Genomic DNA, 12,898 nt, shown 5'->3' with positions numbered 1-12,898 from the left:
TGGGGCCCGATTCTAACCACAGCCCCCGACGCCTGCAGCAGACACCCATTAAACCTGTGCCCTGGGAGTTCAGTTCCAGAATGTGGAACAGTCACTGTGTTGCTAATGCTACGGCCCGTTATTATTAGTCATCACAGAGGAGACAGCAAAACGCTGGCCTGGTAATGACCCCCCTCACCATAGCCACTCTGGGAAAAGAGGAGTGGAACCAGAGCGGGGACAACAGTGCTGATTGCTGGCTCGCAGGCCAAAAGAGGCAGGTCCAGCTCTGTGCTGTTGTGTGTCTCCTGAGGTAAAAATGTGATGAGCCAGCAGAGTACAGTACACACCCCTACAGTACTGTACAATCGTACAATTATTTGTTCCTTTCTTGAAAAGCTGTGTGTGCAGAAATTATTTTGTGTGAGAGGGAGTGCAGGGCACGGGAGGTTCAGTGCCTGTTAACAATCAGCAAAATGACAATGAAGCTATACTTAGGGACACTGAGTAAGTGGCTACCTCAAAGGGATCACGAGTAATGATGACTTATGATGCAATATATTCGTGTTTGTTTGGGGAAGGGTGGTTGATCATACACAGCATTTTTACGCTTGATCAATACATATGGCATTTTTCACATGAAAACATAAGCTCACTTTTCATACAACATAATATAACAATTCTACGCCATTAAAGGAAAAATCCACTCAAAAACTATATTTCTGTATTTTTTTCAATAGTCCACTGTTAAAGACATGCTCCGGTACTTTGACAACTAAAAAAAGTATTTTTTAAACATCCTGCTTTGGGATGGATGTGTCAATGTGTAGTTCATACATACATAATCTATGAGCAGAATTACTGCTTTACCTCAATTAGCCACAAAATCCCTAGTTTGAAAGCAATTGTTTTCTTGTAGATGTGCCGCGCCATGTTTCCTACATTTTTACCTCCACATGGGTCAGCACCCTAGCAATTTAAGTTTTAGCCAATGAGCTTCAGCCCCTCACATTTGAGGGACAGCTAGCAAGAGGCCTGCCCAGCGTTATCCAATGAAGTTGTAGGGTGGGCCCAACGGCACAGTGGACACAGCAGATAGAGAGAGAGAGAGAGAGAGAGAGAGAGAGAGAGAGAGAGAGAGAGAGAGAGAGAGAGAGAGAGAGGAGAGAGAGAGAGAGAGAGAGAGAGAGAGAGAGAGATGACGTGGCGCACATATCTGCACATATGTGACTTAAGCAATTTTTTGGCTCATGAGTGCTACTTTCAGAACTGCTGGCTAAAAATTATCCAAAAGTACCGGAGCATCTCTTTAATACAGTCCCAAAAATGTTTAGCATGTCAGCAGTCAAGTTTTCAAGATATTGGATTTTCAAGAAGCAAAGTGACACTTCCCACAGCCATCATCATGATGTGGCAAGTGACACTTTGCTTCTTGGAAATCCTATATCTTGAAATGTTTTGGGCCTGTATTAACAGTGGACTTATGAAAAAAATACGAGTGACACTTACTGTCGTGCTGAAAAGGAAATTGCTTTCTGTAACAAAGACTCAGTGTTGCTCTTCTGATAATACTCCTCTGGAAGTAACTATTAGCTTGACCTTTCCCCTCTCCAGCCCCGTTCCTGCTGAGCTGTATGTGGAGACACCAGGAAGCATGTGGGCTGCTCTGCTGTAACATGCTTGAGTGCTCTGACACTGTCTTGTAAATAGCTGTGTTTTTTCAGGTCGCGACCCCCGACTCCAAATGACAGAGGGGGTGGGTGGCAAATGTCTGGTGTGGCCCGTCTTTTGACTTTAATGGAAGAGGAGAGGCAGTCCAAACACAGGGAGGAGTGCAGATGACCCCGAGGGCACGAGGTCACCGTGTCAATCAAAAGGTGCTTCAAAGGCAAAGAAATCCCAAAGTAAATTGAAGTAGCGCCTCCTAGTTTTCTGCCATGTCTGGTTTGAAATTCTATCAAAAACATGAACTCAGCCAAACACTGAATACACATCTACATAGACTGGGCAGCCTATCCTTTACAACAAAGTCAATTATCATTCACTGAAATGTGTCTCTTTAGAAGTTTTGGCTTCAGTGTAAAGGCTCCTCTCTCCTCTCAGTAGCTGTAACCTGGGTGGCCTAACCCAAATGATTCTTGATTTTGAGCATATAAAATAAGCTGAGGTGCTGGGTTGGGGACCAGCGTGATACATATGATGTACACATTACCCGCCTTTCATTCAGAACAATGTAGAGGCCTTTGCCAGCCAGTAGTGGCCTTTGCCAGCCAGTAGCGACCTTTGCCAGCCAGTAGCGACCTTTGCCAGCCAGTGTACTGTAGAAGTAAACCAGTCTACCGTGACAGGGGTTGCATTTGTGTCTCTGTCCTTGCTGGCTAAACTACAGATATCAGTGATAACCTCTTGAATTTGCACGCCATGTATAAAAATTCCAGAGCAAACTCAGGAAAAGCAGATCCCAGTGAAAAAGCAATGCATGGATATGTCTAGAGCAGGTATTCCCAAACTGGGGTACACCAAATAAAAATGTGATTTACATAAAAAATACTAATAAAAAAATATTTAGTCCTGTACCCCTTCAAACATTCAACCTCCAGCTGCGTACCCCTCTCTAGCACCAGGGTCAGCACACTCTCAAATGTTGTTTTTGCCATCATTGTAAGCCTGCCACACACACACTATGCGATACATTTATTAAACATAAGAATGAGTGTGAGTTTTTGTCACAACCCCGCTCATGGGAAGTGACGAAGAGCTCTTATGGGACCAGGGCAGAAAATATAATAATAATCAATCATTTTGCTCTTTATTTAGCCATCTTACATATAAAACCTTATTTGTTCATCAACAATTGTGAATCACTCACCACAGGTTAATGAGAAGGGTGTGCTTGAAAGGATGCAGATAACTCTGCAATGTTGGGTTGTATTGGAGAGAGTCTCAGTCAAATCATTTTCCACACAGTCTGTGCCTGTATTTAGTTTTCAGGCTAGTGAGGGCTGAGAATCCACTCTCACATAGGTACGTGGTTGCAAAAGGCATCAGTGTCTTAACAGCGAGATTTGCCAAGGCAAGAAACTCTGAGCGCAGCCCTATCCAGAAATCTGGCAGTGGCTTCTAATTAAATAACATTTTCACAGAACCGCTTGTTGCAATTTTGATGAGGCTCTCTGGTTCAGATATCGGTAAGTGGACTGGAGGCAGGGCATGAAAGGGATAACGAATCCAGTTGTTTGTGTTGTCCGTTTCAGAAAGTACCTGCGTAATTGCCCAGCTCACTCAGGTGCTTCGTTATATCACATTTGACATTGTCCGTAAGCTTGATATCGTTTGCACACAAAAAATCATACAATGATGGAAAGACCTGTGTGTTGTCCTTGTTAATGCAGACAGAAAAGAGCTCCAACTTCTTAATCATAGCCTCAATTTTGTCCTACACATTGAATATAGTTGCGGAGAGTCCCTTTAATCCTAGATTCAGATCATTCAGGCGAGAAGAAACATCACCCAGACAGGCCAGCCGTGTGAGAAACTCGTCATCATGCAAGCGGTCAGACAAGTGAAAATGATGGTCAGTAAAGAAAACTTCAAGCTTGTCTCTCAATTTAAAAAAAAACATGTCAATACTTTGCCCCTTGATAACCAGCGCACTTCTGTATGTTGTAAAAGCGTTACATGGTCGCTGCCCATATCATTGTATAATGCAGAAAATACATGAGAGTTAAGGGGCCTTGCTTTAACAAAGTTAACCATTTTCACTGTAGTGTCCAAAACATCTTTCAAGCTGTCCGGCATTCCCTTGGCAGCAAGAGCCTCTCTGTGGATGCTGCAGTGTACCCAAGTGGCGTCGGGAGAAACTGCTTGCACGCGCGTTACCACTCCATGATGTCTCCCTGTCATGGCTTTTGCACCATCAGTACAGATACCAACACATCTTGACCACCAAAGTCCATTTGATGTCACAAAGCTGTCCAGTACTTTAAAAATATCCTCTCATGTTGCCCTGGTTTCCAGTAGTTTGCAGAAGAGGATGTCTTCCTCAATTGACCCCCCATAAACGTAACAGACATATACCAGGATCTGTGTCAGGTCCGCCACGTCTGTTGACTCATCCAGCTGTAACGCATAGAATTCACTGGCTTGTATGCAAAGCAGTAATTCTTTCAAAACATCTCCAGCCATGTCACTGATGCGCCGTGAAACAGTGTTGTTTGATGAAGTCATTGTCTGTATAGTTTTTTGGGCCTTTTCCCCAAACATTGTCCCAGCCATATCCGCGGCAGCAGGAAGTATTAAGTCCTCCACAATAGTATGGGGCTTGTCTGTCCTAGCCACTCGGTAGCTCACCATAAGACGCTCCTAGCCCCTTCTTATGAATGGTATCTGTTGCTTTTGTACATGTCTTACTACTCGAAAGTCGTCTTTATTCTCGCTCAAAAAACTCCTGTGGCTTATTTCTCAAATAGTCATGTTTAGTTTCTAAATATCTGCGCAAGAGTGAAAGTTTCCTGCGAGAGAGTAACAGTTAATGTGATTGGATGTTAATTATTTGGCTAGGCTACCTGTGTTTGACATTGTGTTGTTATTTCGCTGAACACTAGATGGTTAATTTAATTTTTGGCAGTGAAACAAGGCTACTCAGGCGGGAAAAAAACCTCACCCAAATGTATAGCCCCGTTGGAAAATATAAATGTACTGTTTGAAAATGTGAAGATATTTTTTTTTTTTTTTTTTCCTAAAATACTATTATTATTATTATTTATTTTTTATGTGAATCACATTTTTATTTGGCGTACCCCTGGGGGTACGCATACCCCAGTTTGGGAATACCTGGTTTAGATCGACCAAAGAACAATAACCTTACTTGTAGGTGAGGTCAGTCTTGTCCCAGCGCCCCCCAAAGACAACGAAGCGCTTCCGCCGCTGCTTTCCTCCAAAGGTGCCCCCCTTCTGCATGTGGTAGTCCGAGATGCCACTTTGCTTCTGAGTAGGATAGTCTGGAACACCACAGCGAGGTCGATTCCAGACCGATTCTGTGCCATTCCATGGCAACACAGTCTCTGGATAGACACCTCCCGACAGGTGCAATGGTTCCTTCAGAGTGTCCTGAGTTTGATCAAATCTTGTCGTCTTCTTCAGGCCATATGGGTGAGTCTTCTGAGGCCATCCCTGTGAAAAGAGGTATGTGCAACTAAGTACTATTCAAAGAATGTAAATTAAGCTATTGTTTTGACAAAATCACATACATCTAGGCTACCAACAAAATGACATTCAACTAAATCAAATGGAAAATAGAATTCATGTTTTTAGATAGCTGCATGGCAAGACATTGTCATCACAGTAAATGGCAGCATGGTACATTACTTTAACGTTCTAATAGAGAACCTCAGAAGGAGCTGGGCTTCCGGGACCCAGATAAATCTCCAAGCCATTATTAGTCAATTTCCTCCAGAGAATTTAGAGGGAATTGGTCTGTCAATTGAATGGGTGGAGAGATGATAGGGTGGAGGACAGGGAGGGGTCAGAGGAAGGGGGGACGGCTGAACCCTCTCACCACTTTATCCTTGCTCTATCTTTGGCTTCGCTTTATTACAGTTTACTGGTTTCCTAAAAAGCAGCTGTGAAGGTTTGGAAACTTTTGCTTCTCTGGCTTTTTTCTATGGGGGGAGGGGATGACAGTTGTAGAGGTGAAATAGGGTGAATTGTAGTTTCTTTCTTGTTTTAACGGTCTTAAAAATGCTTCCGCGTCCGACAGCCTAAGGGTACCTTTTAAAAGCTGTAATTTGTGAACAAGCTATTTTTAAATGGCCATTAAAAGTCTAACATGAGAGGCTTTGATGCAGTGGTGCATTTTCACAAAGGCTTGAAAGACTTGGATGTTGTGATCAGGGACTAGTACACACTACCTTCTTTGCTAAAACTCATCATTCCAAACCTTGCAGATGGACATTAAGAGAGGAATCCCATTTATGTCTATCAGTTGTACGATCTAACATAATAAGTAACCAGGTACACTTCTGCTTTTCAGCCTTTGAATGAGGAAGCCTTCCCACCTATCTCTCTTCAAGTTATTCTGTAAATTCTGTAACCATTCAATTTTATCTCATGTCTATCTTAAAAAAAAAAGTTTGATCACAATGGCACTAACCTTGATGTATGGAAGAAACCCCAATTTGGTTAGTAAGTAGCTTAGGCAGCCGATAGTGGCCGCAAAATTTACACTATCGTCTAGGATTTATGTGCCCAACTGGTAATACACTCGTGTCCCATGTAGGCTGGCTCGTACATAAAGCACCCACCGTTCAGGCTGCAAAGGCATCATTGCCCTCCTTATCTAGCTTTAATGGCGGGTAGTTGGGGGGAAGAAATGGGAAAATAAAATACAGTTTTCCACCACCACTAGTTTTCCACCACTTAGGATATTGCACACTGTATTCAGCCAAGGGATTTTAGCAATTGATCTTATGTCATCGTGATGAATATAAACAATCTGAGGTAAAAAGGATGTGTCATTTATGGGGTGAAAATGCTAACTTGTGTAAGGTAGTAACACAAACTGTCCAAATTAAGGAAATTTGCTCAATATAAAATAATTGAATATGGCTAAATAATTAAATATGTTAATTTGAGATAATAGTTAGTGAGTGGGCAACATACACTGCATGCACAATTATTAGGCAAGTGAGTATTCTGATCTTATCATTGTTTCTATTCACGTTTTCGAACTCCAAACCATATAAACTTGAATGCTTATTGGATTTAATCATTTTCAGGTGATATGTATTTGTGTAATGAGGGAGGGTGTGGCGAAAGTGAATAACACCTTATATCAAGGTGTGCATAATTATTAGGCAGCTTCATTACCTCAGGTAAAATGGGCCAAAAAAGACATTTAACTGACAATGAAAAGCCACAAATGTAAAATGCCTTTCAGACACTCTTTAAATAGCTAAACTATTGAGGTGTGACCACCGGACATTCAAACTTTGTTGCGAATAGTCTACTGGGGCGCAAAAAATGCATGGGGAAGAAAAGGCGCAAATTAACTGCAAAAGACTTGAGAAGAATTAAACGTCAAACTACCAGGAACCCATTATCCTCCAGCGCCACCGTATTCCAGAACTGCAACCTACCTGGAGTGTTCAGAAGTACAAGGTGTCAAGTGCTTAGAGACATGGCCAAGGTCAAGAAGACTGAAACAAGACCACCACTGAATAAGATTCACAAGTTGAAGCGTCAAGATTGGGCAAAGAAATACCTGAAGACAGATTTTTCAAAAGTTTTATGGACAGATGAAATGAAAGTGACTCTTGATGGACCAAATGGATGGGCCCGTGGCTGGATCAGTAATGGACACAGGACACCACTTTGAGTCAGGTGCCAGCAAGGTGAAGGAGGGGTACTGGTATGGGCTGCTATCATTGAGGATGAGGTAGTCGGACCTTTTCGGGTTGAAGATGGACTGAAACTCAACTCCTAAACCTACTGCCAGTTTCTGGAAGATTCTTTCGTCAAACAGTGGTACAGGAAAAAGTCCTCAGCATTCTAGAAGGCCATGATCTTCATGCAGAACAATGCTCCATCACATGCATCCAAGTACTCCACTGCTTGGCTAGCCAGCAAGGGCCTCAAAGATGCCTGAATAATGACCTGGCCCCCTTCCTCACCTGACTTAAATCCTATTGAGAACTTGTGGGCCCTTCTCAAATGTGAGATTTACAGTGATGGAAGACAATACACCTTTTTGAACAGCATTTGGGAGGCTGTGGTTGCTGCTTCAGCGAAAATTGATCGTGAACAGATCAAGAAACTGACAGACTCCATGGATGGAAGGCTCATGGCAGGTATTGAAAATAAGGGTGGCTATATTGGTCACTGAATATTTTTGAAAGGCCAAAAATGTTATATAATTGTCATTTTGTGTTACTTATCCGTTACACTTACTCTAAAAATTGAGAATAAACAAGTGAGTTGAGAGAAATTATTTTTGTAATTTAGTTGCCTAATAATTCTGCACACTAATAGTTGCCTAATAAATGTGCACACATATATTTCCCTGAGAAAGACAAAACTCTTGTTAAACATTCAGGTTTGAGGTTCAATAACATTTTGGATTGACTGAGAGCATTGTGTTTGTTCAACAATTAAATGAATCCCGAGAAATACAATTTGCCTAATAATTGTGCACGCAGTGTATACTATTGCAATGACATATATTTCTCAGTCATTTAACCATTTAGAGAGTAAAAATAAGCTCTCAAACACAATTTAACCAGGCGCTGTAGACTAGAGCCTCCATAGTATCGGTGCAGCAGCCTGAACATTTGACACTTTTACTCTAATATCAAAGTGCAGATACTGTGTTGAAGAATGCTGCAAGAGAAAGCAACATCAAAAATATTCAAGGGCAGGTGCTCACTTTTCATCCAATATTCCAAAAAGAAACAACATAATACCTATTTAATAGACCGCCTATATATTTTTTGCTTTGCCACTCAACGTGACAAGACAGTGAGTTCAGATCCTTTGGGGTTTAGCTGATGCAATGAACTGTAGCCAAAAAAGTCTCTAAGCAGAACGCAGGTTGACGTTTATTGTCATGAGTCTTGTGATTTCCCCTTCGATAGGCCAGGTGTAAAGTCAAAATTGACTATATTGTAAAAATGTATGAAAACAAAAACTAGCTTTTTGGTCTTAATTTAAGGTTCGGGTTAGGCATTAGGGTTAGCAGTGTGGTTAAGGTTAGGTTTAAAATCAGATTTTATGATATTGTGGCTGTGCCAGCTAGTGACCACTCTGCAGAGCTGCCTCCAGAACAAGATTCATGATGAAAAAATGCTAACTACGGTGAGAACAACCACTCACCAGCTGAGCCAAAATAGCATCTTTGTGAGACTTGGCCAAATCTAATGAGAAGAAAACAGCCCTCCGGCATGTTGTCAGCTATTCAGTATAGATGTCGACCGATTAAGGTTTTTCAACGCCGATACCAATACCGATTATTGGAGGGCCCCCCCCCCCCCCCCAAAAACGATACCGATTAATCGGCCGATTTTTTTCCCCCTTTATTTGTAATAATGACAATTACAACAATACTGAATGAACACTTATTTTAAATATAATACATCAATAAAATCAATTAAGCCTCAAATAAATAATGAAACATGTTCAATTTGGTTTAAATAATGCAAAAACAAAGTGTTGGAGAAGAAAGTCATAGTGCAATATGTGCCATGTAAGAAAGCTAACGTTTAAGTGCCTTGCTCAGAACATGGGAACATATGAAAGCTGGTGGTTCCTTTTAACATGAGTCTTCAATATTCCCAGGTAAGAAGTTTTAGGTTGTAGTTATTATAGGAATTATAGGACTATTACTCTCTATACGATTTGTATTTCATATACCTTTGACTATTGGATGTTCTTATAGGCACTTTAGTATTGCCAGTGTAACAGTATAGCTTCCGTCCCTCTCCTCGCTCTTACCTGGGCTCAAACCAGGAACACATCGACAACAGCCACCCTCGAAGCAGCGTTACCCATGCAGAGCAAGGGGAACAACTACTCCAAGTCTCAGAGCGAGTGACGTTTGAAACGCTATTAGCGCGCACCCGCTAACTAGCTAGCCATTTCACATCGGTTACACCAGCCTAATCTCGGGGGTTGATAGACTTGAAGTCATAAACAGCGCAATGCATTGCTAAGAGCTGCTGTTTGAATGAATGCTTACGAGCCTGCTGGTGCCTACCACCGCTCAGTCAGACTGCTCTATCAAATCATAGACTTAATTATAATATAATAAACACACAGAAATACGAGCCTTAAGGTCATTAATATGGTCGAATCCGGAAACTATTATCTCGAAAACAAAACGTTTTTTTCTTTCAGTGAAATACGGAACCGGTCCGTATTTTATCTAACGGGTGGCATCCCTAAGTCTAAATATTCCTGTTACATTGCACAACCTTCAATGGTATGTCATAATTACGTACAATTCTGGCAAATTAGTTCGCAACGAGCCAGGCAATGAACGCAAGAGCAGTGACACAATTTCATGTTAGCAGGCAATATTAACTAAATATGCAGGTTTAAAAATATATACTTGTGTATTGATTTTAAAGAAAGGCATTGATGTTTATGGTTAGGTACATTGGTGCAACGACAGTGGTTTTTTTCGCAAATGCGCTTGTTAAAACATCACCCATTTGTCGAAGTAGGCTGTGATTCGATGAGAAATTAACAGGCACCGCATCGATTATATGCAACACAGGACACGTTAGATAAACTAGTAATACCATCAACCATGTGTAGTTAACTTGTGATTATGTTAAGATTGATAGTTTTTTATAAGATAAGTTTAATGCTAGCTAGCAACTTCCCTTGGCTTCTTGCTGCCCTCGCGTAACAGGTAGTCAGCCTGCCATGCAGGCTCCTCATGGAGTGCAATGTAAGGCAGGTGGTTAGAGCGTTGTACTAGTAACCAGAAGGTTGCAAAAACAAATCCCCGAATCCACCCTGAACAAGGCAGTTAACCCCCGTTCCTAGGCCGTCATTGAAAATAAGAATGTGTTCTTAATCTGACTTGCCTAGTTAAATAAAAGTGAGAAAAAAAAAAAAAACGGCAAATTGGTGGCCAAAAATACCGATTACCGATTGTTATGAAAACTTGAAATCGGCCCTAATTAATCGGCCATTCCGATTAATCGGTCGACCTCTAATTCAGTGTGCTCCTAACAACCACACGCAGATTAATTAATTACTCATAACTCAGGACCATCAAGAGCTTGAAATATTTTTTGGTCCAATGGGAGTTACAAGTTCCATGCTTATTAGAAACAGGTGACATTGGACCAGATGTCATCCTTATGTGAGGGAGTGATGCATGGGTTTGATTTTCTTAGTTGGGTGTGAGTTTCAAAGAAAGGCCCAATATGTCATTGTTCAGATTTGCAGACAATAGGCTACATTTACAGGCCTCAACTGACTAAGACACTAGAGAACACATAGTACTTGTGCAAGAGAGAAAGCCAAACTCTAGGTCTGCCCCATAAAAACTGAGGACTGCCCCATTCTATGTGAAGCATTGTATGCCGCTGGCCGCTGGCAGATTTACACCAGATGTATTTATCACCTGAGAGCAATGTTTTGGTCTGTGATAGCCTGAGATTTTTTGGAGACATCACCCAACTATAGCCTATTGACTTCTATCCTTACTTTACTTTCCTTCACTTAACATTGAGAATACCACATTTGTAGCCAAGTCCCAACTTTGAACCACAGCCTAAAAGGCTTTTACTGTGACCAAACAATAGGTCCCAACCCTCCATTTGGAAAACACTGCCTTAGTTTATTCTCAACCTAAAATGGAAAATATTTCACATATTCAGGGAGATTTACTTTTACACAAACATTTTAGTTTTGAATTAAGGTATTTTTGTGATATTATACAAAACCCAATTAATTGATTTGTAGCCTGTGGTAACTTTTTGTTCTAGTAGGATGGTGGTCACTGGTCAGTGATCTGTTCTTGCATCATCATGTCTAGACTCAACACTTGACATAACCCTAAATGGCTCCACATTTTTCCCCATTCATGATCTGTATGCACATGTATTTCTTACATGAATTGAGTTCAGATGGAATAAAGCCCAACCCTGGGCAACACCACATCATACTGCACACAGATTGGTTGATGAAATCAGCTGAACTGGCATCAACAGTAGTCCAATAGAACTGACTAAGTGACTGGTTTTAGTCAAGCATGTGGTGGTGGATGTTGGGTTGCATTTCAACAACGGGCTTAAAGATCCAATGAGGTCGAACAACACAGAACCGCAGTCTGTCAGATGGAAACTGGGGAAAAACCCAGGAAAAGAGAGCTGACATGTCCCTACAGGACAGTTCTGGATAGCTGTGTCTTGCTCACCTTGGCAAACCACAGCTAACGGTGAAACACGACAACAAAATGTGCCCGCCTACAGACCATGGCTCTGTGGGGTAATCTCCCTGGTGGCGTGTGTTGCTATAAAAGGGGCTTTTGTCTATGTCATTCACTAAAAACCGCCACCTTACCCACCCCCAATCCCTACCTCATACCCTGAACACACAGCTGGAGTGAGGGAAGCAGGTGTTAGAAAATTCCCTCTCATCCTGATCATAGACAACATCTGGATGTCTGTCTGGTGTACAACAAAGGAGTTTGTCATGAAAGTGACTTATGATGCTGTTACCATGCCAATCTGAAAACAATTGGTCTTCAATTGAAACTAGAGCCCGACTGATAGTTTTATGGGGTCCGATACATATTATGATTTTATGGGGGACAAAACTTACCGATACCGATATATCTGCCGATATACCATTTTACAACAACAAAAAACAAAAAAACGTTATGTTGATTTCTTACATTGTGACAATAATGACATATCATGAGAATGGTTGCAAGTGTTCAGATCAGCATGAGATTCCTTTTTTTCATCCCATTTATCGCTGTAATTATCGGACAATATATCGGTCGGGCTCCAATTGAAATTTAAAGATTGCTTTACTGTAGATTAGAACCAAGGGGTGAAAGTAAGGCGGTACGGTCTGGTACGGCGTCCTGGCAAAATAAATTGTGGGGGTACGCCGTACCAGTCAGAGGCATGAAACATTTTCAAATGGACTTGAAAACGGGTGGTATAGCCTACGATCCAAAATGTGACGTGGTTTCGAGAAAAACAGACATTTTGCCAAGGCAGCGATGAGTGGCCGACACTGAGACCCGCGAGGACAGCAGTGGACGCATAAATGCTAACCTAATGACAATCGCCAAATGTTATGACATTTTGTGGTGTTTTGAATAACAGATGTCTCTTTCCATTCACCACTGTTTGGAGGCTGGTAATATGTTGTGAGTGGATTAACGTGTGCAGGTAGC

The 12,898-nt window shown here is 41.6% G+C and overlaps 1 protein-coding gene across 1 annotated transcript in view; it reads right to left on the bottom strand.

The window, feature by feature from the left end:
• mmp11b (matrix metallopeptidase 11b) overlaps nt 1-12,898 on the bottom strand; it is a 39,677-nt gene that overhangs the window by 15,848 nt on the left and 10,931 nt on the right. The window contains exon 2 of the mRNA XM_029710186.1: nt 4,847-5,151. Within this exon, the coding sequence (XP_029566046.1) occupies nt 4,847-5,151 (305 nt within the window). The remainder of the gene's footprint in view (nt 1-4,846; nt 5,152-12,898) is intronic.

The sequence above is a fragment of the Salmo trutta genome, chromosome 23 (genome assembly GCF_901001165.1).
Source record: "Salmo trutta chromosome 23, fSalTru1.1, whole genome shotgun sequence".
NCBI classification, from domain to species: Eukaryota; Metazoa; Chordata; class Actinopteri; order Salmoniformes; family Salmonidae; genus Salmo; species Salmo trutta.
The sequence above is the reverse complement of the archived record's forward strand: the minus strand, read 5'-3'. Positions and strand labels throughout refer to the sequence as shown.